Source organism: Xenopus tropicalis, chromosome 4, assembly GCF_000004195.4.
Source record: "Xenopus tropicalis strain Nigerian chromosome 4, UCB_Xtro_10.0, whole genome shotgun sequence".
Lineage (NCBI taxonomy): Eukaryota > Metazoa > Chordata > Amphibia > Anura > Pipidae > Xenopus > Xenopus tropicalis.
The window spans coordinates 29422555-29446001 of NC_030680.2; the positions used below are offsets into that span (position 1 = coordinate 29422555).

At 35.3% G+C, this 23447-nt stretch overlaps 1 protein-coding gene across 1 annotated transcript in view; it reads left to right on the top strand.

Moving 5' to 3' along the window:
* Positions 1–216: 216 nt before the first annotated feature.
* Positions 217–23447, top strand: part of LOC101730747 (mucin-5AC) — a 46406-nt gene continuing 23175 nt past the window's right edge. Inside the window, exons 1-10 of the mRNA XM_031901312.1 lie at positions 217–278; positions 3399–3513; positions 4834–4924; positions 7423–7529; positions 11545–11767; positions 13467–13589; positions 14263–14380; positions 20897–20909; positions 21795–21905; positions 22864–22933. Coding sequence (XP_031757172.1) covers positions 217–278; positions 3399–3513; positions 4834–4924; positions 7423–7529; positions 11545–11767; positions 13467–13589; positions 14263–14380; positions 20897–20909; positions 21795–21905; positions 22864–22933 — 1033 coding nt within the window. The remainder of the gene's footprint in view (positions 279–3398; positions 3514–4833; positions 4925–7422; positions 7530–11544; positions 11768–13466; positions 13590–14262; positions 14381–20896; positions 20910–21794; positions 21906–22863; positions 22934–23447) is intronic.

A 23447-nucleotide genomic window follows, 5' to 3' on the forward strand; every position in this document is an offset into this window, starting at 1 on the left:
GTGTTTTTCTATATACTTTCAGCCATGCAAAACAATTATCAAGTCTGCAGTACGTGGGGGTTTTACTTTTTCAATACATTTGATGGGTTATCGTTCACTTTCAAAGGCAATTGTACATATATTTTTACAAGACACTGCCATAGTGTTTATGAGGACTTCAACATACAATTTAGGCGCACAGAGATAAATACGATTCCTATTATAACATCTATGATCATGAAGCTCGAAGGCCATATTGTTGATGTGGACAGAAGCACTATAACATGTGATGGCCAAGTGTAAGTACAGTATTAGATTGTTCTTTTCTTAAAATATTGGTCTTTCAGAAACCAATATCATATTTGCCTTTCGTTGCTAATTGGTTAAATGTGGCTGTTGGAATATTTCTTATTTAAGTTGATATGTTTGAACTTAGTTGCCCAGGTAAATAACAAACCACGGCAAATACTTGTGTAGGTACACAATCTAATACAGCAAAAATCTTTTACATTTTGTACATATTGTATACACAACCAATTCTTGTACATGCATATAATGATACAAACTGCCCCATAGATTTCCTAGTTTTTAAAATATCAATCTAAATATAAATGATATAAATATATAATTAAATAACAAAAATATACCTCCCAACATTTGAATTTAAAAAGGGTTCAAATTAATTCAAAACCTTGCAACCATTTGTAGTTGCTATTAGTGATGGGTAAAATTATTCGCCAGGCATGGATTCATGGCGTTTCATCATTGGGGGATTGTTTCGTAAAAAGGCCGTCAAAATTCGCCTTGTAAAAATTAGCCATGCAACAAAAAATGCTGCCCATGTAAAAAAAAATATGTGCGCAAAAATTTTTTTAAGCTCAACATTTGCGGATTTTGCACCGTTTTATGCCTTTTAAAAAAGATTTGCGAAGCAAAATGGAACAGATTTGCTCATCACTTGTTGCTATCTGTTTCTGGTTAATTGGAGGAATTCAGAAAACATTTTTTAGAAAGAGTTTGTTAAACTGGTCAGATTACTCATACTAATTTAAAACTGTACTTTATGTTCGGACATAACAGTCTCTCAATTATTGGATTTGCCACAAATCCAATAATTGATTAAAATAGGCCTAAATTTGTATTTATGCTGGAATCTGGATAACCATTTGACAGCATGATTTTGAACTCATACCTTATATACTGAAACTTAAGGAAACTATACTCCCAGAATGAATACCTAACCAACAGTGGGCTTTTAAAGAATTTTCCCAAAATGAAATATATAATAATATATATTTATCAGTAAATATTACTCTTTTACCTTTATTCATCATTTTGTGATGGGCTGTGTGCTCCTGCATAGATCACCTGACAGGAAATATTGCACCTCTAACCGTAACAGGAAGTAGTGTGGGAGTAAGACAGAACTTTCTCCATTAATTGGCTGATGGGACCTAACATGTATGTGTGCCCTTGGTTTGTATGTGCACTATGAATCTATTTAGGATTACCCAATGGCATGCAGTACTAAAAAAAGTATATTTTTATGAAAATTTTATTTAAATGAAGCAGAGTTTTACATATAAGCTGTTTATGCAATATATTTTTATAGAGACCTACATTGTTTGTGGGGTATACTTTTCCTTTAAGGGTTGGGATACTGTAAATTGGGGGAGATTTACATCACAAATAATATGGAATTAGTAACAATCCAACTGCACTGTATTAAACAATACAACTAAATTTTAAAAATACATACAATTAGGGACACATTCAAGTACAAATCTGAATCACAAAATCCGATAATTTCTGTAATTGCAAAAGTCACGAAAATTCCATTCGTTTGAATACAAGATTTCAAACTTACGTTCCGAAAGTTCTGCAATTTTCATATTGAAACAATCATTTGCGAATAGAGATGTAGCGAACTGTTCGCCGGAGAACTAATTCGCACAAAAATCGGGTGTTCGCAAGTTCGCGAACTTTTAGCGATGTTCGCAATTTTGGGTTCGCCTTAGCTGGAGCCAAATTTTGACCTCTCACCCCAGAGCCAGCAGATACATGGCAGCCAATCAGACAGCTCTCCCTCCTGGACCACCACCGGACCACTCCCTTCCATATATAAACCGAAGCCCAGCAGCCATTTTACATCTTCCTGTGTGTGCTTGATGAGTTAGCATAGGCAGAGAGCTGTGCAGGGGTTTGAGGGACAGTTTAGGTAGCTTTGCTGACTAGTAATCTACTTTCTACTGCTCTGTATGTAGCTGCTGTGGGCAGCTGTCCTGCTGATCTCATCTGCTGTAACCCAATAGTCCTTGTAAGGACTGCTTTTATTTTCTGATTACTGTTACTCTTCTTTTCATTGTGTACTGCAGCTCCGTCTGTGTGTGTTGGAGACATGTGTGCTGCTCATAGTAGTGCACTAAGCACCAACCACACATTCACATCATTTTTTTTTATTTGTGTTTTTTTTACTTTGCTACTGTAATTTATAGAGCCGAGTGCTATTAGTCTAGCTGTTGAGGACTGGTGTGCTGCTCCTAGTAGTTCACCCCCAGCACCAACCAGAGATCACTTTTTTTTATTATTAATTTTTTTTTTTTTAATTTAACTTACTGTTCTTTAATGTGTCCAGTGCTGTTTGCTGTTATTCATAGTAGTGCATCAAACACGTTACACATAGTAGGGACATTGCATTGCAATAAAATCACCTGAGCGATGTTTTTCCACCAGCAATAATATATTCCGTATCCACTACTGCGGCGTTTTGTCTTTGCGTGTGAACCGGCTGTAACCTTTACACGACTTGATTGGCATGTAGACGCCTGACGTTTTAAAGCAGCTTATTACACAAGTTTAGAAATGTAGTGTGATTTCTGCCCTTTACAGCACAAAACGCAACGCTGTGTCAACAACGTATCTTTCAGAGAAATTTTTGCCCTTGATCCCCCTCCGGCATGCCACTGTCCAGGTCGTGGCACCCTTTAAAAAACTTTAAAATCAGTTTTCTGGCCAGAAATGGCTTTTCTAGTTTTTAAAGTTCGCCTTCTCATTGAAGTCTATGGGGTTTGCAAAGTTCGCAAAAGTTCGCACTTTTTGGCGGAAGTTCGCGAACGGGTTCGCGAACTTTTTTTGTGAGGTTCGCTACATCTCTATTTGCGAATGGCGATCTGATTCGATACAAAATTTTCGTATCCGAACGATCGTAAAAGGCGGGGAAACCTTTCTGACTTTGAACCTACAGTGCATGATTTTGGAAAAAGTTGTGCAAATTAATGAAAATATCGCAGAAAATACGCAAAAGTTGTAAACTTTAGAAAAAATATAAATTTTTTGTAATCGGACCTGTCCTACTTTAATAAATGTGCCCCTTAATGTATATGTGTATTTAGCCCTTTTCATTCTATTTTTCCCCTCAGAATTCAAACTCCTTTTCAGAATACGAACTTGAAGATCTATACTTCTGGCTTTTCCGTTGTTGTCTTTAGTACACCGGGGGTTGAAGTGACATGGAATTTTGCTGACAGGTTACAGGTATACATTACATTTAGAACTGATTAGGGTGGTAAACCAAATAGTGAGCTGCAGATTTTTTTTACACCTTGAGCAATAACATTGGAGTACTTGTAGTAATAGCAATGGTTACTAAAAAATTTCAAGCCACAGCATAGTGCTCAGTAAACCTCTTTTGCATGGGAGAATTAAAGTCAGCCTCTCATTAAACTCTTGGGGGCTGATTTATAAATGCCGACCCAACCATTAGAGGAAGATTTGAATTCAAGTATTCTTTACTTTTTTGTGAATAGAAATAAACATGAATAAACACGATTTCTTAAAAAAATCTCAACTGCTAGATTATGAAAAAACTAAATTGCTAAAACCTGAATTAAAAGTTGAGAAAATGCATTAAAATGTACATTATATGATTCATTTTGACTAACTGGGCCTTTTGTAAAACAAAATAGTCAATGGGGATGTGTATTACAACTGTCAAGTTAATACAGAAGAGTTTGGAAAAATTTGAGTTCTCAATATTTGCCATGATTTTTTCTAATCACAAACCATTGCAAACGTTGATGTTAATAAAATGACATATGGGTTTGAATAATTCTTTCCCTAAACCTACTTACATTTATCCTTGACAGCTCAGAATATTTTTTTTTAATATGTACCTTACCAACAGTTCAAGTCTTCAGGATATTCAGAACAGGGACATTAATCTGTAAAAATATAGAAACTCCGGTTTTGTACATTAGATCATACTGTTTAGGTATCCCCACAAATAAAATTGCCTATATCAAGCCTTACATACTCTGGCTTTATCAGTGCATCCTAAAATGCTAAATTTATTTTTAAAATGGTAGCAGACAATACACTTTGGTAATGTATATATCTACCACATCGAAGCCTATGTATAGTAACTATTTTTTCCATTAGACCATGATTGTTACACCTTTATTGATAGTGCTGGTCAGTGTTTGATGCAGTTATATAACATAACAAAAACAGAAAAAAAAACAAAAAACAAATGCAATGGCAAGATTGCACTAATGGCAAAATTGCACTAAAAAAGTTGTTTTCGGGACAACTCTTGCATCTCTTGAATTACTTGCTTATGCTTTGAAACAGACCAGATAAGGATTAAATGATAAATAATATGATCCAATGCCCAACCAATATTTTTAGATGTCCATATTAAACCCTTCCTATGTAATTGTTATGTGGTTCATGTATATCAAGTTGCTTGAAATAGAGTCATTTATTACGAGCTTTATTATGAGATTTATTGTAGTATGTTATCTTTGTTGCAACATATTAGTGCACCAGTTGTTTCCTTTTTTCATTTTCTATTAGGTAAAACTGGATGATAAATACATAAATCAGACATGTGGTGTATGTGGTGATTTTAATGGATTTCCAGTTTTCAATGAGTTCAGTGACAGTGGTAAGTCTAAACAGAAATCATTTTAGTTACTTTTAAAGTTTACATATGAAGTAATAATTACAACTTTTTTGTGTATAGTGTACAATTGTTCTCAATAAATTATAGCTGTTTTGTCTGGCATTTTTTTTCTTTCCCCTGGGATACTGCATTCACAACATAAAAGTTGCAATTGTGTAAAAAAAAAGTTGGGGTTGTGGAAAAAAAGTTGAGTTTGTACAAAAAAAGATGTATTCAAAAAAAAGGTGTGCGGGCGAAACATAAAAGATTCCCTCATCGCTCATTTGCTCATCATTGCAAGACTAAACTCCAAACAGCAGACACCATTGAATCATGTGTCTGCTGCATATCCTGCTTATCCTTTCACTAGCCCCACCCACTCACTTCCTGCTTTAGGTACTCTGGTCACCAGGGTCTTCTATAGCTCTCAAAAAATAGTAAGTACCCCTTTTTACACACTTATTTACTAAAGTTAGCCTTTTGGGGCTTTTTGGGGAGGGGGATTTTTGCATGCATTTTTACACTTAACATTTCCACACTTATATACGCACATACATACTGCCATGCCACAAGTTTACACAAGTGCATACACAAACACCTTTTCTATTTTACTTTTTTAATTAATTTTACCATTTTGTCTTTTTGTTTTTTTACTTAACTGTTTATTTCTCAGCATGACTGTTGGATCAGTTATTTTGACCACTAATCATGCTATTGATCTGATATTTTGTTATTTCACTGATTTGCACATTTTTTGTTGTTTTATTACATTTTACCCCTGTGTTATTGTTCATTACTTGTTTTTTATCGCAGCTTTGCAGTTTGGTCGTTTGGGGTAGATAAATGTCTTTATCCACATTAGATTAATCAGTGTACTTTCCAAACATATAGAGTTTTCTGAGGCTTTGTGCTCAGTTTTATGACATATAATTTAGAGGCAGGGGGCTTTGTTTGCAGAAGCTAAGTTGGAAGCCAAGAAAATTTGTATGCACTGTTTGGGTGTCCCTACATACCACATACTTTGGTAGATCTATGCATATTGGTCATACAACTATTCAGTAGACCACTGGCTTTTATATTTAGGGTGACTTAATATTTTTTTCAACTTTACCTCACATTGTTTTTGAATTTGTTCAAGTCTAAGCCATGAAATCAGCATGCACATAGGTCTCTATAGGGGGTCTCTATAGGCTATGTACTTTAATAAATCAATGTATATCAGGAATCAAATTGTTCAGTGGACCCTTGGCATTTGTGTTTAGTTATATATTGGTACCTAGTAATATGTGGGAGATAAAATACTGCAATTAAAAGCATTGATGTAATTTCCAGAGATTTCATCAAAATGAACAACTTTAGTAAAGCTTTGCCCTTTTGGTAGTTTGGAGTAGAAATCAATTTTGGATTCTGTAGAATGTGTTCTTTCCAAAAATATATGGCTTTCGGTGGTAAACATAGTTTTTTGTGGCTTTACCCACATAAAATTCTGTAAATGTTAATTTTCTTTAGCTAAAATGACAGAAATAATATATTATATGGGGTATTTACACATTTTCCAATGGAAATTTGGTACCTTAAAAATATGAGGGAAACAAGATGCTGAAGATTAGAAGCCTTCTTCTCCGCATATTTAGAAAAACCTACACAAATTGGGCATTACGCTGTTTTGTAGACCCCAACATTCCTTTTAAGGATCTTGTTACCTAATGACCAGAAATAGATACAATAAGGTAAACTGGAAGCTTTTAGGTAATTTTTCAAACATTTCAGAAATTTTTATAAAAACTAATAACTTTACAAAACCATTGCAATTTAGTAGTTTGGGGTAGAAAGATGCATTTATCTATTTTGGATATGTCAGAATGTGTCCAAAAATGTAAGCTTTTTATAAGGTAAACCTACTGTTAGTGGAATTTTTGCATATTTCTGGAGCAATGCTTTGGAAATTTAGTAGTGTACTAGTGGCAGTTGACCTATACAATACAGAAATAATTGAAGTCTTTAATTTGACATCCCAGAAAAAAAATGTTACTGAATATGGTTCAGTACGATGCATACTGATAAAATCATATATTTTTTCTTATTTCATGTCCTTCCCCACATCTGGGTTTATCCATGTAATATATCTCAAAGCCAAGTTATTTGGTTGTGTGTATGGTAAGATTTAGTGACTTTTAAGACAAGTAATATGTAAATATGTGTATGTATATAACACAGATGTAGATATTTCAAAATATGGAAAAACATATAGAGATTATTTATTTTAATGTGGGTCTGTTTTTATTATATGTGAACCTCAATACTAGGCACTAAATGCACACACCTTGTGTTATGAACATCAACACATTTTATGCATATCAACATATATGTAGCTATCATTTCAACATTTTTAAAAAAATATATAGTTTTTACTGAGTGATTTTTGGATTGTTTGTACCCAAGCAAATATATTGTGTGCAAATATGATACAGTATAATGTGTAAATTTCACTAATTTTGCAGGAGGGATGGAAGATCTTGAATTATATTTCTTGAAAAATACTTTGAAAGGTGCACATGAAACCTGCTACCAAAGTGCTGTGGAAATAATTCCTGAATGCCAAATAGTAGTAAGTTTTATAAAATATCATCACATAAATAAGTGTTTTGGGCAATATAGAATTTAATGTGGTTAACACAATAATTAAGTTATAATAATTTATTTGAATACCACAATAAGTAATAATAATAAAAGTGTAAAATCAGAACTACTGAACAAATCCTACTTTCTACCATTCGTATGGGAATTTTAGAAATGTATTTATCAGTGGGTTAAGCGATCACCATTTTGTAAACAGGCTTCTAAAAATACCATAAGAGAATAGAAAGTGGGTGGGTTTTTCAGTTGTAAGCTCAAAAATGTGAGATTAGAGCTCACCACAGAAAAACTCACCCACTCTTTATTTCTTCTTATGGGAAGTGTATATTTCAAATGGTGCACTTTAACATTCAACCTTTGATAGATACACTTCTAAAAAATTTTTTTGCCCGCACAACATTTTTGCCGTTTCGGGGATCTTTCGAAAGATTTGCTAATTTTTCACTAAAGAAACCAGAACACATTTGCTCATCACTAGTGGCTACTATTTATAAGCATCTACTATTTATATGTGGCTAATATTTATATACACCATTTATATGCTTCGACTATTTTTATACTCTAATTCTATGCTACCATTCATATTCGGCGATTATTCGCGTAATTTAGCGCATGTACAGGCAAATACTGCATTGAAATAGTCTTTCCCGAGTTAAATAACGCTTGCAATATCGCGCGTAAAAAAGCGCGAGTATGCTTATAGTGAATTGTGCGAAAAATCGCCAAAATTAAGCGGCGGTAAAAATTTTAGCGCACAATAAGAATAGCGCACGTTTTATCGCCCTTTAGTGAATCAGGCCCTTTGTGCTCATAAAAAAAATGACGTGTGTAAAAAAAAATTGTTTCCCTAATATTTGGGTGAAACGGGACAGATTCTCTCATCACTAATTTTGATAAATCTGCCACTAATTTAACACTTTGGTTAATCTTGCTTCTGAATAACACAAAACACATTTTAAAAAAGTAATATAGTAAGGATGAAAAAAAATTTAAATAGGAGCAATATAGTAAGGATGAAAAAAAAATTGAAATGGAAAATCTTTTCCTCATGCAAAATCTAGGGGAAGATTTATCAAAGTATGAAATGACAGCTCACATCATAATATTCACCCACTTTTTATTCATTCCTATGGAATATTTAGAACTGTATTTATCAATGGGTGTGAGTTATCATTCACTGTTTGAGAAATACACGAATCCCACTAAATCCTGTAGGGATGAATAGAAAGTGGGTGAATTTTTCTGAAGTGAGCTCTAATTTCAAAATCTGCCCCATAATGTGCTATAAAGCAAAACATAAAACACAAATGAAGGGTGTATTATTATAATAGTTACACTTTTCAGTTCCAATGGATTTGGTTGAATAAGGTCATAATTGGGAATACAATGGGAAAATATTTACAGTATCTTAAATGCCTAACTAAATTCAGTGTTTATAAGCACAATTGTAGCCTATATATTCCATTAAAAGAGTAATAAATACATTTCATTATAAACTATTACTTTCTTTTGTACTTTAGAAAAATGTTACGTTGTAAAGTTTATTTATAAAAAAAAAATGTTTTATTGTGATTTTATATAATTTTGTTTCTGCAAAAAAATATGACTCCCAATACCTAAACTACAGTGGAAAAACTGTGTCTCATATAATGTATATTTTATTATACACTCAAAAACTAAAAGATATCAAAAAACCCCAGTACTATAATACTGAATTTTCAATGCACCACACCAGAAATAGGAATACTTTACATTGCAAGACCACTAAGAGATACAGTATTTGACTTTTTCAAAAAGTTAACATTTCGACTAATTTAGAAGTATAGTATATCTTTCTACTTCAATAGAACAAACTACAAAGCTATTTACATTAAGGAGCAGATTAATCAAAATGTGACATTAGAGCACACCATAGAAAAAAAATCACCCACTTTCTATTAATTCCCATGGGATTTTTAGAAACATATTTATAGAAAGTGGGTGATTTTTTCTGTGGAGCATTTGATCTGCCCCATAGTAATTTATTTGACATTTCTAAAGTCTAACTAAACTTTCTTTCTTTATATTTTCATTTACTGCATGTTTTCTTCCACATGTCATAGGTGTAAATACCAGGGGTCCTATAAACAGTTTGATGACCAAAATGGAGTATCAATGTAGGTGGCATGCAGAGGCAAATAAAAATAACACATTCATAGCTTATACTTTATATGCTTATGCTGCTAAATAAAAAAACAAAGCCATTATATTGTATGTCAGATTCAATTTAGTGAGAAAAAGTTATCTCATGGTTTATCATATGACGAGATTCAACTGAAGGAGAAAAAACTTTTCTACTAATTCAGTTGTAGTTTTTCCATAGATTTCAATAGAGTTTTCACGTGCTAGACAGAGCGATACATCTTTCTGAATTGAATTGCATCTCAAATTGAATCTCGACCATAAGTTTTCACATAATAAACCATAAGATTACTTTTTCTCACTGAACTGAATATGGCCCTTTATGGTAATTTGGCCATAGAAAACTACATGTTTTTGCAAAGTACACCTGTAAAATTCTAAATTCTGCTGCTGTCCTGGGCTGCTGCTCTGGCCTGCTGCTGCCTGTGGAGAATCAAAGAAACTTATTTATACATTTATCCCATCCACCACCACCACCTATGCCTGCTACTGTTGCTGCTGATATTTTTGGAGTTTTGGAGGCCTGAGAAGTGGATGAAAATGAAAGAAAATGCAATGGGTACAGGAATGATTTTCAATAAACATTCACTGAACAATCACTGAAACATGCAATGCATAAGCTAAACAGCTGCAACATGAAGACACAGATGCTGACACAACATATGTATGCAGCAATGTCTTTGAGCTGCTATGAGTGTGCAGATTTAAGTCCATTTGCTTTCTAGCAATGCCACCATTGCGGAGGATAATGGTAGAAAGTATTATTTTCTTCCTCACCATTAAGGTGGCCATACACATAACAATTACGATCTTTCCTGCGACCAATGATCGTTCGTTTCCCCTACTGACCTTCAGGGCTGAATCGTCAGATATGGAGGTAGAAACAATAGGAATTCTACCTCCGCCTGCCCATTCAGCCCTTAACGTAAATTTTGCTTGGGTGCCATCAACGGCACAGATCAAAATTTTTTAACCCACCCGGTCGACAAGACGACAAAAATCCACAGTCTTTACAATATTGGTCATCTTGTTGATCCATCATACACACACCAACTATCATACCAAACGAGGTTTTGTACAATACTATCGATGGGTGTATGTCTAGATTTAATCACATAATGCTCCCACAAGGTACTGTGGTGGGTCAAGTGTTGTGGGTATGGTAGCCAGATGGGTTCAAATATACTGCAAATAACTGAATAGAGTTGCTGGACAGAAACATCATATGGCTAGAAGAGAGATCATGTGTAAAAAAATAATAAAAAAAAATGTGAGGAAGCTTACTGTATGCTGGGGACATGATACCAGTGATAGCTATCACCAGATATAGCTCTACATAATACACACAACTATGTATATTTTGTACTAGATACAGTTTAACCTTGCGATAACTAAGGGTAGAAGATACAGTAGGTGCTGGCAGGTCAGGAAGGCAGTTTCAAATCACAGAAATTCAGTTCAGGTTATAGGACAGCAAAGGATTTATGGTTGAATGGGTGGTCAGTGCAGACATAAACAAACTTGTGGCCTCCCTGCAAACCAAGATAAAAGGCTAATTTACTAAACAGAGCTTGTATTACAGTTTGTTTCTACATATTTAGTAATAAAACTAGTCAGCTTACTTTTATTTCTATGCAAAAAATGCATAATGCATAATGCACTTGTTGTTAAGATCGTGAAATTGCTGGATAGATAAATAACTTGTTATATTAATTAACATTTTATATCCAGAAATAAAGATATTTATTAATTACAGCACCTTTGTATATAGTTATATCTGGTATTTTTGTGTTTTTGTTCTCCAGAATGATACATGCAAAGCTATATTGGAAAGTAGTGAGTTGTCCACTTGTGCCAACCATTTTGATAATGAGGCCTTCATGCAGATATGTTCCTATACCAACTGTCTTTGTGGAGAGAGTCCAGAACTCAGCCAATTCTGCTTTTGCTCTGCCATAACAGAATATGCAAGGCAATGTGCCATTGCTAGTGGTATTCCAGAGAACTGGAGGAATACAGAAACATGTCGTAAGTATCTGTCAGCAGTAATGCAAAAACTTACATGATTTTTTTAATAGGCTAGTATTATATTCATATAGTATTATATAACCCCAAATTGTTACTGTATATATATATTGTATATACTGTATATACTGTATAGAAGACAATACCGGTATACAGCCCTAAAAGACACTAAGCAGAAGTGTTTTGTTAATACAAACAAGGTTCCATTAAAAACGACTACCTACCTAACTAGACATCTGCCACTATAATTCATACTAAATAAAATAGAAAAGGTATGTAAGTTTTATGGAAAGTTTTATCTAATACTTACAACTTATGTGCATGCTACTAATACTAATCTTAGTGGGAACATTAGTCAGAGCTATGTTTTCTGTGGGAACATTCAGATGGTTACATAGTTAGACTATTTTTTTATGGTAGAAATTATGTTTTTAATTTTAAAACAGGTTCAGAAATGATGACTCACCAAACAATCTCTAGTTTTTTTTAATTATTGCACTTTTTAACATATTCCAAAAATACCAAGCCTGTAATGTGGTGTACTACTTATGGTAATATCTTTTCTAGTAAATGGCTGAATTAATCCTTTTGGGAACATGTCACTGGTACAAATAAGAGACTTGTAGATAAACCCTTAGTGGAAAATAAACTAAAGCCCTACACGATCTTGCAGATGAACACAGTAACAGTAGATGACAGTTGTTCACACACCTTACCATTATAATGTCACCAATTCAGTAAAGTGATCAGGCTGCTTGACCCTCTCCTGCTCCTTTTCCTTAATATTAGGTCACTCTAAGGTTCATGGGTTGAGTATCTTGCATAGGAGACAACTTGAATTAGGGGTGCCATCTACATGACATCAGGGACTGTTTAGTCCTAGTTCCATAAACACAGGGTATCTTGACTGGTAAGGTATCACCAAGGTGCTGGTCCCTTCCTTACTCCTTCTTGGAGCCTTAGCTGCTCAACTAGCTGGCTTTTCACTATCTCTCACTACCTACAGTGAGCTCCATAGATCTGGGCTACCACTAGTTAATGAAACTTCTTGGCTGCCTTGGTAACTCTCTGTGGTGGCAGACCTCAAGCTCCCTGGCATCATCTACTCATATCTTCTTTACATCAGCCAAAGAGGAAGTGGCCCACTGCTCTCCACATTATATAGATTTCCAAGATAAATCTTCTTCTGATGATATGAGAATCTGCTCTAGAATCTAAAAAAAAACTAAAAAAACGGATTTTGACAGATAAATTATATTAGTAGAGTGCAATGGGCTTTTCTGTAGTAAAGAATGTCTACAACCAGAGTAAAAAACTACTCTTAAGTTGGGAGACACATGGAATATTATCTATATCTGTGCTCAAGTGTAAACCTTCTACCGAAGAACTGCCAGTGTTAAAACCTCACATATAGTCAATGAAAAGTAGAAGGGGTGATTTTGGCACTTTTTCACCACCTGAAATACACTAGCAGAGAACATGAAATATGTACCTTAAACGTTATAAGTAAGTAAACAAGAAATAATTTGATTCTTCTTCTCATATGGCAATTAAACCAAGGAAAATAGGCTTAGTTGGCCTTTAAAACACTTTAGTTTCATTTTTTCAATATGGATTTTATGTTATAAAACAAGGCAACGTGCTCTCAATACTAAACATACAGTAATAAAAAAACACAGTTTTTCAACTATTTCTTTTATAGCCATACAATGCCCTGCAAGTATGGTATACAAAGAATGTGGCACATCCTGTGAAAGAAGCTGCAGCAATCAAGAGTTAATAGCATGTGATCAGAGTTGTATCATGGGCTGCTTTTGTCCAAATGGTAAGTGCAACTGCTTCCAAAATCCATATGAAATGTTGTCTAAAAATAAACTGACAAAGGAAAGAGAAACAGAAAACACAAACAATTCTCTATATCCATTGGCCATATTCATTAATTTCACATCTTACCTCATAATTGTTCTTGTTTATTTATCTTGTCTGGAAACTACTAGAATTTAGCATTCAGTGGCTCATTCCCAAATGAGCAGACCTTTGCCCAACTCTGCCACCCAGGTCAGATTAGCTCAACATTGATTTATATCTGGCGGAACCCTGATCAGTCTGGGAGCAGCCTGAGCCTATTTTTAACTAATGTAAGACAGTTTTTTTGGCTTAGTTTGCCTACATAGTGTACTCCCAACGTTTCCAGTGATAAAACTCACATCTAATATGGATTATTCACTTTATCCAACTCAAATGACCCCTTCATACAGTATATTGCTTGGAATTATCTGTGACCTCCCATCACCCAAATTATGGGGAATTAACCTGCTTTCACATATTTCTTAAAATCAGTTGTCTTGCCTAATCACAAAAAAACCAACAACATAAAGAAAATTCTTTTGAGTGTTGGTCTTTTTTTAAAGCTACCTTACCCTTACTTCAAATTCTTCTCTTACTTTCTGAGTTTGCCATTATTCTGAAATGGATTTTCATTTTTTTTACTATTGTAGACACAGTATATGATGATGTGAAAGAAACAGGTTGTATCCAGGCGTCGGAGTGCTATTGCAAGTACTCAGGACAGATATACCCACCAGGGTCATTTATCAACACTCCCTGCCAAAATTGGTAAAAGATATTTATACGTTATTTCAATTGTTACTTCTATTCTCAATAAATAAATAATGTTTGCATAAGTTTAAATATTAGCAATAAAGTTGCTAATATTTCTAAGTACCCATAATGTATAATCTAGCTTGGGAAAGAGCTTAGATAAACCCAGACATATTTCTTGGGGGCACTGTGGCCATTTCGTTATATAAATGTCCAGGCGAATATGCTTGCTCTGTTATTTATCTTCATTGTTTGAACCTCTTCTGCAGTGAGGGACCCATATCATGCGTGCAGTGGTCGTAATTTTGGATTTATGGGGGTGGTCCTACATATGTATACCTGGCGTCATTAGTAAAAGGCAGATTTTGGACAAAAAAGGTTACATTGTTCAAAACTACTACAATATGATTTTTTGCAAGTTTTTGTGCAAATAATGTCAATTTATTTTTCTAAATATTTTCTGATTCCAGTTTATTTTATGGAAACCCTGAAAAAAATGCAGTTAATTTGAGATAATTTTTAAAATATTTAAATACCTGCCAGTCCAGTTGTTAAAAGGCTAATGGGCTGCAGCATCCCCTTAATCCAGTGATCCCCAACCAGTGGCTCTTGAGCAACATGTTGCTCACCAACCCCTTGGATGTTGCTCTCAGTGCCCCCAAACCAGCTAGTTATTTTTGAATTCCTGACTTGGTGGCACATTTTGGTTGGATAAATACAAGATTTAATCGAGAATCATTATTTGATTTAAGAATCAAATAAAGCCCCCTATAAGCTGATAGTGTGCATAGAGGCTGCCTAATAGCCAATCTAAGCCCTTATTTGGCACCTCCATGAACTTTTATGATGCTTGCATTGCTCTCCAAGTCTTTTTACATTTGATTGTGGCTCACGTGTAAGAAAGGTTGGGGACCCATGCCTAAATCACTTAGGATTCCTTCTCCAACTCACTTGGCCCCCTCCCTCATTAATTTGCTTTGGCTCTTGGCTAACTGAACATGATCAGGTTTTCTCAACTAAGTTTACTAAACACACCCTCCAGTCTAAGAGCCAATAAGGAGATGGCATTGCTGGTTTCCATAGAACCTCTGCTCTAGCTGTGCACTCTGCTGGAGGAAGGAAGGATTTGTACTCACTGTAAATCCCCTTTTCCTCAGTCCCAAAGGCAGCACTGGCGAATGAGAGATGGTCCTAGTCGTTGGTAGGACAATAAAACCTATAAAAACAATTCTCTCCCCATATAAGGCCCTCCTTCCCCCTGCTACTCAGTGTTTTACCTAAGCTGAAAAGAAAGGAGAAGATGTAATAATGCTGTACTCAAACACATTTATTGGGAGGGACCATTGTGCTGCCTCTGAGGGAAAAGGGATTCATGTTGAGTATCAGTTCTTTCCCTCGCGTACCTACAGGCAGCACTGATGAAGAATAATTTCATATTAGTACTAGGGAAGGATTACACTGAATTAAGAACTGAATTAGCAAAGACAAACTCTGTGGCATGGATATATCTAACTTGTAATGCTTTATGAAGGTGCTGGAATGCTTGCTTTACTGTATCTAGCTTAATCCATTGAGTTTATGTGTATTTTGGTGGATTTTTGATCTATTTAAAAGAGGGTCAAACCATTCCGAGTTTCAGATACATTCTTTGTCTCACATTGGGGCAAAACCAAAGGTGAAATTCAAAATGGTTTGACCCTCTTTAAGTAGATCAAAATGCATCTTTTAACATCCAGTAAACATAACTCTCTTTCATTATCTGTTTTAGGATTTTTACAAAGGGATGGCAGACTTGTTTCTATGAAAGTCTGTATTAACTTTAGGTGAAAAGGAAAGGTTTGGTGTTGAAACTATTTTGTTTGGAATGACCTGAAAATAAGGTTCTTTACAGGAAAGTGCTTGTCAGAAGGCAAAGATTTTACTTTATCTTCAGATTTCTGTTTCACCAGTGAATCAAACTCTGAGCCAAACGACTTGTCACCTTCAAAGGATACGTTAAGAAGCTGATCTGCTGTCCAGGATTTTAACCATAATGCTTTAGGAGCAAGAGTAGAATAGGCGTTGTTTTTGCCAGCAGATCAATAGATGCAATAGTTGTTATAGAAAGTGTTCGAATAGAAAGATCACTCAAAAATTTTTCCCTTGAAACCCCCTTGCTTAAATCTCTCTGTAGTTGAATCAACCAGACTTTCATAAATCTGGCTACTGAAGCAGCAGAAATACTTGGTCTAAGTGCTGCAGCTGCAGATAAGTATATCTTTCTAAGAGCTGCTTCAATGTGGTTTTTTAAACCTCCAAAGGGAGTGTAGTTTGTTTCACAGTTTGAGCCACAGGTGAATCTACCTTAGGTAGATATTTCCATTCATTTTTAATTCTTCTACAGTAAACCAGTCTTTCTTAATACTAATCCCAAAAAACGTTTACTAGTTTCCCCTAGTCTAAAGCATAGCATTTTACATAAATGCATAAAAGCATTTCAGATATAGCACTTTGGTTTGGATTGACAACTTAAATTCCTTTTTAAGCTCTCTAGATTCTTTAGGCAGAGGTTCTTTCATTTTACATTTATCTTTGCTATGACAGGAGGAGCAGAATCAGACATGGTTAAAACACAAATGAAAGACCAGAAAGAAGCTTATAAGTTACCTAATAAAAGTAACAATGCTTAGCAGGGTAGTGGAACACACCATAGCAGGGCTTACCAGCAGAACAGAGGCAGGGGTAAAAGGGTAGATCTTGTCCACATTCAGCTTGAAGCAGCTTGGACACCAAAGCGAATGCCTCATGACCCAGAAGAACCTCCTACAGGGAGGTGTGCATGTCCATGACGTCAACTGTGTCATTGCCATGGATACATGAACTGTGTCATCCCTTTCGATAGTGGAGATGATAGGAAGCAATAACCATAATTATTTGGCTAGCAGAGAGGGAGCTTTACATTTGACTGGAAGACCAAGCATTTCCCAGAAATGTTAATGCTCCATGGAGGAGATGACAAAATAAACTCCAACCAGTCCCTACAGTGGCACAGAAGAGGATACCCCTCTCCCCAGGGAGCACAATCAGCCTTGGCTCCTGCGGCCAAGCTCCTAATTGCAGGCAAAATAACAAATGTGGAGATACAACCTCTACCAATAGTAGGAAAATAATACTGAGTAGCAAGGGGACGGAGGGCCTTATATGGAGAGGGAAATGTTTCTTACTACCAATGTCTAGGACCATATCTCATTTATCAGTGTTGCCTGTAGGAATGTGAGGTAAACATGATTTTTTACTCCTAACCCCCTTTTCTGAGCTCAGCTTGACCATTACGGTGTTCAATCTAAGCAGGACTTTTTTATCAAAGCATGTTCTAGCTGTGTAAGCCTGCATTCTTCATTGCATAATTTTTACAGTGCACATGTGCAATTTGCAGATGTAAATATCACTGATAATGGTGAACTGAGGGGATATATGCAATACAAATTGTGTGGTTTGGGAGGGACTGATGTGCCCAACTTATACACATGGTAGGAAAATGTAAGGTTTACATGTCCTTTAAGTTAACTCATAAAATGTGGTGCAAACTTGAAAGTGTGTAGATTTGTCAACAATTTAACAGAAAGCAAAAGAAAACAATGGGGAATGCTTTGCAAATGAGTTATAAAAAAAAAGCTTCAGACTGTTAGGACAAATTTGAGGAACCATTTTTAATGTGTTGGGAAACATTTATAAATCTCTAGCAAAATAACAGAATAAATAAAGGATAATAACACCGATAATAACAACAATGTTTCACATAATAGTAAAATTTGTACTTTTTACATCATTACTTACCGTGCCTTTTTCTTATGACATCTGTGAAATAAAAACATATCACAATTAAACTGACTTGCCAACCCAGTGATAATTGTTACTTTCTATAGACTAAGGGGCATATTTATTATGCTGTGTAAAACTAATTCGAGGAAAAAACGGAGTAAAAAGCTGTGTAAAATTAAATGGAAAAGATCGCCGCCTGAACACTGGATATTACACCGTTATTTTCCATAAATTCCGGTGGAAGAAAAAACGCGTAAAAAAATTATGCCGATTTTATGCCGTTTTTACACAGCGAAGTCTGGCAATGTGTGGCGAATTTTCTCGCCGTTTTTTACACAGCATAATAAATATGCCCCTTAATGTACACGTTAATAGTTCATGGTTAGTTATATTAATGCACCCTCTTCCAAATTACAGTAATTGTTCAAATGGACTATGGCATTGTGAAATTAAACCATGTGCTGGAGTCTGTTCAGTAGAAGGAGGAGCACATTTCATGACATTTGATGGTCGGCGTTATACGTTCCATGGTGATTGCATATATATCTTATCACAGGTAAAAACTACAAACTGTTCCAGAAACCCAAATGTACTGTACAATACTGTAAAATAAAAAAGGCAAATTCTATCAATTTGTAGGTGAGAAAAACATTAGTAACAACATCTCAATGTCAGTTACTTTTCAAAAATATGTGCTATTCCAAGCCCATCAAGATTTAGGGGCATATTTATTATAGTGTGTAAGCCAACATCACCAGTGATATTGCCCATAGGAACTAATGAGCATTTAGAATTGGCCACCCACAAGTTGGAAAACAAAAACAAAAATCTGATTGGTTGCTATGCGCAACATCACTGGTGATGTTGACTTACACACTATAATAAATATACCACTCTATGGGGCAGATTTATCAAGATGTGAGTTCAGAGATTAGGGGCTCTGGCACACGGGGAGATTAGTCGCCCGCGACAAAACTCCCTGTTCGCGGGCAACTAATCTCCCCGAGTTGCCATCACCTGCCATCCCACCGGCGATAATGTAAGTCGCTGGTGGGATGGCACACGCGGCGACGCGATTTCCTCGCGAGGCTTTTTCGGCGATTTGCCGAAATTCATTCCTATGTGGTTTTTAGAAGTGTATTTATCAAAAAGTAAGTTCTAATTTTAACCCATTAATAAATACACTTCTTAAAATTCCATAGAAATGAATAGAATGTGGGTGAGTTTTTATGTATTCAGCTGAGCTCACATTTTGATAAATCTGCCCCTATGTGTTCTTCATGCTATAAACTTGCACATATATACCAAGGTAAAATATGCTACCAAGCAGGTCATTAAGGTTACATAAGAAAAGATTTGTATATGCTATAAACTTTAAGAAGGCCTCCAAGAGTAAAAACTCAATTTGCTGTTATAGTTGCAACAGATCAAATAATAAGATATAAGCTTTACACCATGATCTACAACATACCATCAAACCATTTAATATATTATTGACAGATACTTTGGTAATGTTTCAGTGGTGAAGATTGTTGGAGCAAAGGTAAATCACAAGCCAATCACTTAACAAACTGTAGTCCATGCTGGAAAAATTTGTTTTAGTGAAGAACATAATTGTCCAGATGCTTTCTTCTATCATTGCAATTTGCATCAGGGATTAAAGATTCAGATAGTTCTTTGGAAATGAATGTGCTTTAATTAGTGACACATTCTAATGAAATGACCTAACTGCTTTAATAAAAGTGTCAATTAATTAACACTTTCCTAACTGTCAGAACAAATGCAGGTATTAAGGGAGAAGGCAAGTCATTTTGGCATGTTACTGCCAATCCATTTGCCACATTAGTGCCACCTAGAACACTCTATTTATTCTGCAGAAAGCCTTACCATACCTGAGTAAAGAGCCCTAGAAGCTCCCTCCCTTTCTTAAAGACAGCAGCTGCCATTTTAAGTAGTTTCCTGCTTGCAGCTCTAGCCTGGTAGCTCAGATCACACATTCCTAAGGGAGGGAGTACTTAGCATTCTTATGGGAGGAGTTTGCAGGAGAAGGGAGAAAGGAGAGATCTCTGGCCCTGGGAATGAAGGATTTTTCTGAGAGAAGAAGTCTTATACCCAAGAACATGTTTACAAAAAAGGACACAAGAAATCCTGTGTTTCTGTGAGTCTTAAGGCTGTATTTACATAGATCTTTCTGATAAAACTTACTTAGTTTGTACCTTTCCTTCTCCTTTTATTTAATGTTAATTACAGTTAGATGTCAAAGGGGTGTTTGACAACATTCTCATGTCATGTGGTGTCTTTGCTGTTCAAAAATCCAACATCCAACATCTAAATAAAAGTCATGGATTCAGACTTAAAACAATATTTAAAAAAAACTTTTAAGTCGATGCTGTGTCCATAATAGATGGCTAAGATACAGCTTAATAAGCTCCTTTTTGACCATTTTATTTATGGCAATGCCACACAGGTCACTTTCAACTCCATGTTTTTAAGTAGTCAAACAATATGGGACCAAAACACCTGAAATCACCCTTTTAACTTACATGCATTTCCTGCAAATGTTTCTGAGAAGTTCATGTAGGAAGTAGTCATCTGAAAAAGCTACACTATTTTATTAGTTGTACCATGGCAATGAAATTACTACAAAATACAATTTTCTTTATCAATGTTAGTGCCCAAGAGCAGTAGGATTAAATTTTTGTTTATTTTTTTGTTTCTATAACCCTTTAGTGACCATGGAGAGGTAGGAGGCGATGGGACACATTCTATACAGCAGTACAAATACTATTAATGATTAAGACCAGTTTCCTATAGACAGTTGCATTTTCATCATAAAAATCCTTTATTAGAAGAAACTGAAGTTTCAGAATATTCCCTCTTGAAGTTAAAATGTAGACTTGGTTCACAAAATGAATTCAAATAAACCAATGTTACATTTTTATGGAGTTTGGTGCTGATTTATCAAAGGTCGAATTCTTAATGGCATTTCCCAGCTGGGAAACATTCTGGAAACTTGTTATCACAATACAAGTCTACAAGAAAAAAAATGATCAAACTGGGAAATTAAAAATATTTTCTAGATGTCCCATCATTTTTCCATGTATCAGTTATATCTGATTATTCAGGAAATTTTCCAGGGAAGTAGAATGTTGATGCTCACATTAATAACCATCTTGTAAATTAACATTTGGACAATTATTTTGAAATATGTTTACAAAGACATTCTTTTTTGAAAGATATTTTTTTCAATCTGTAAAGAGGTCTTCCTATTGACTAAAGCACTTTAGTACACAACCCATTAGGAATGCCCCCCCCCCCACATCAAAAAACCCCAAAACATACTCAGCATGGTTGAGTTGTTTCCAGCTGAAACATGTTACGAAGAAGGAGCACACTAATAAATAAATTATTATCACAACAAAGTGTAAAATAAATGACCCGTTTTGAGCTAAGACTGCCTCATATTAATTATTGAATCATGGGGGAGCATGTTCAAGCCCAACAAATTGTAAAAAGTAATGTTTCAGTTTTAAGCAGTACTTAATTTCAGTTTTTTAGCTTTAAACATTACTTTAAATGTACTTTTCTTTCAAATTAAATGTTTGTTATATTTGTTTATATACTGCAGGTTTGCCAGAATTCCTTGTTTACTGTACATGGTGAATTTAAGTCATGTAACCAGAATGAGGGTGAGACCTGTCTTACAAAAGTAGTTCTGAGCCTGGATGACACAAACACAGTAAGAACATTTAACATTTTTAACACAGCAAGTGAACCTATATATTTTATTTAACTAATGGAAATTTTAAAAGCTAAATATAGAAATAGTTGATTTCTTTACACAAGCTTCTGTGAAACTCAGGGCCGGAACTAGGGGTGGGCAGAAGAGGCACCTGCCTAGGATGCAACAGTCAGTGGGCGCTAGGCAGGTGCCTCTGTTGCCAACCCCTAGTCCGGGATCTCTTACCCCCACCGCTGATTTCCTGGTTGCTCCCTCCTCTGCACGCTTTAGTGCTGCGCTCCGCCCTCAATGGTGTTAATGTGTGTGTTCATGTGCTTGTTCCTGCATGCACGTGAGTGGGGGAGGGGAAGCAGCAAATATCTTGCTGTGATCAAAGCTCAAATAAAGATCTTGCTGCTCCACTATTGATAGAGTACAGTGTGTTGCAGTTATACTACTCTCCTCCAAAGGAGTAAAGGACTTCTCCTGTAATAGGAATATGCAAATAACATAGGGGCACATTTACTAATCCACGAACATCTGAAAAGCGTCCGAATGCGTTTTTTTCGTAATGATCGGTATTTTGCTATTTTTTCGTAAATTGTCGCGACTTTTTTGTAGCGTTACGACTTGCGCGAATTGTCACAACTTTTTCGTAGCCGTCGCGCCGAGTACGAAAGTTTCGGATTCATTCAAGCCTCAGTATCGTGACTTTCCTTGGGCCAGGTTGGAGCTGCAGAGTGCCATTTGCGCAAGTTGTAACGGCTACGAAAAAGTCGCGACAATTTACGAAAAAGTCGTAACGGCGACAAAAAAAACCAAAAAATACGAAAAAGTCGCAAAATGTTCGTTTCCAATACAAATTTTTACCATTCGGATTCGTGGATTAGTAAATGTGCCCCACAGGGTTCAAATGAATATCTTGCTGTGTAAATGTTTTTTTTTAATACATTTCTGATTTTTATTTTTCAAACAGATTGTGGTAATAAAAAACACTGGTGAAGTGCTCTTTAACTCTGAAACAGCTGAACTACCTGCCTATATAAGTGAGTAACAAAATAAATGAATATTGAAAGACTCTTTAGTTTGTATGATTATGCATGATAGATTATATCGGTACTCATGATTTGTATATATTTATTGAACTTACTATATTATATTCATGAGTAGATCTAATGGAAAGTGGCTTGGTAGTCATCTTGGGAACCATTATGTTTGCTGACACACTGTACACATAAAGTGACCCTTCCCACAATTTTTGACCATGATCTCCAGTCTGGATTTTGCATTATAAGCTATAATTTACATCTTCAACTATATATCTCCCATAGCTCTAGTATCAATGCATTATCAACCAATTCAGCAGCTAATATCATAACACACTGCTTTCTAAGGAACACTTTAACCAGGTAATATCTTAAGCAGAAAGCACCAACCTTTAGTTTGTTTTAGGAGCTAGTCTTTTATACTGTTCTCATTCTTATTGACTCAAGTTACATTTTCATTTCCAGTCCCAATAAGAAAGGTCAAATCAACAGTATGAATAAAACCGACCCCATC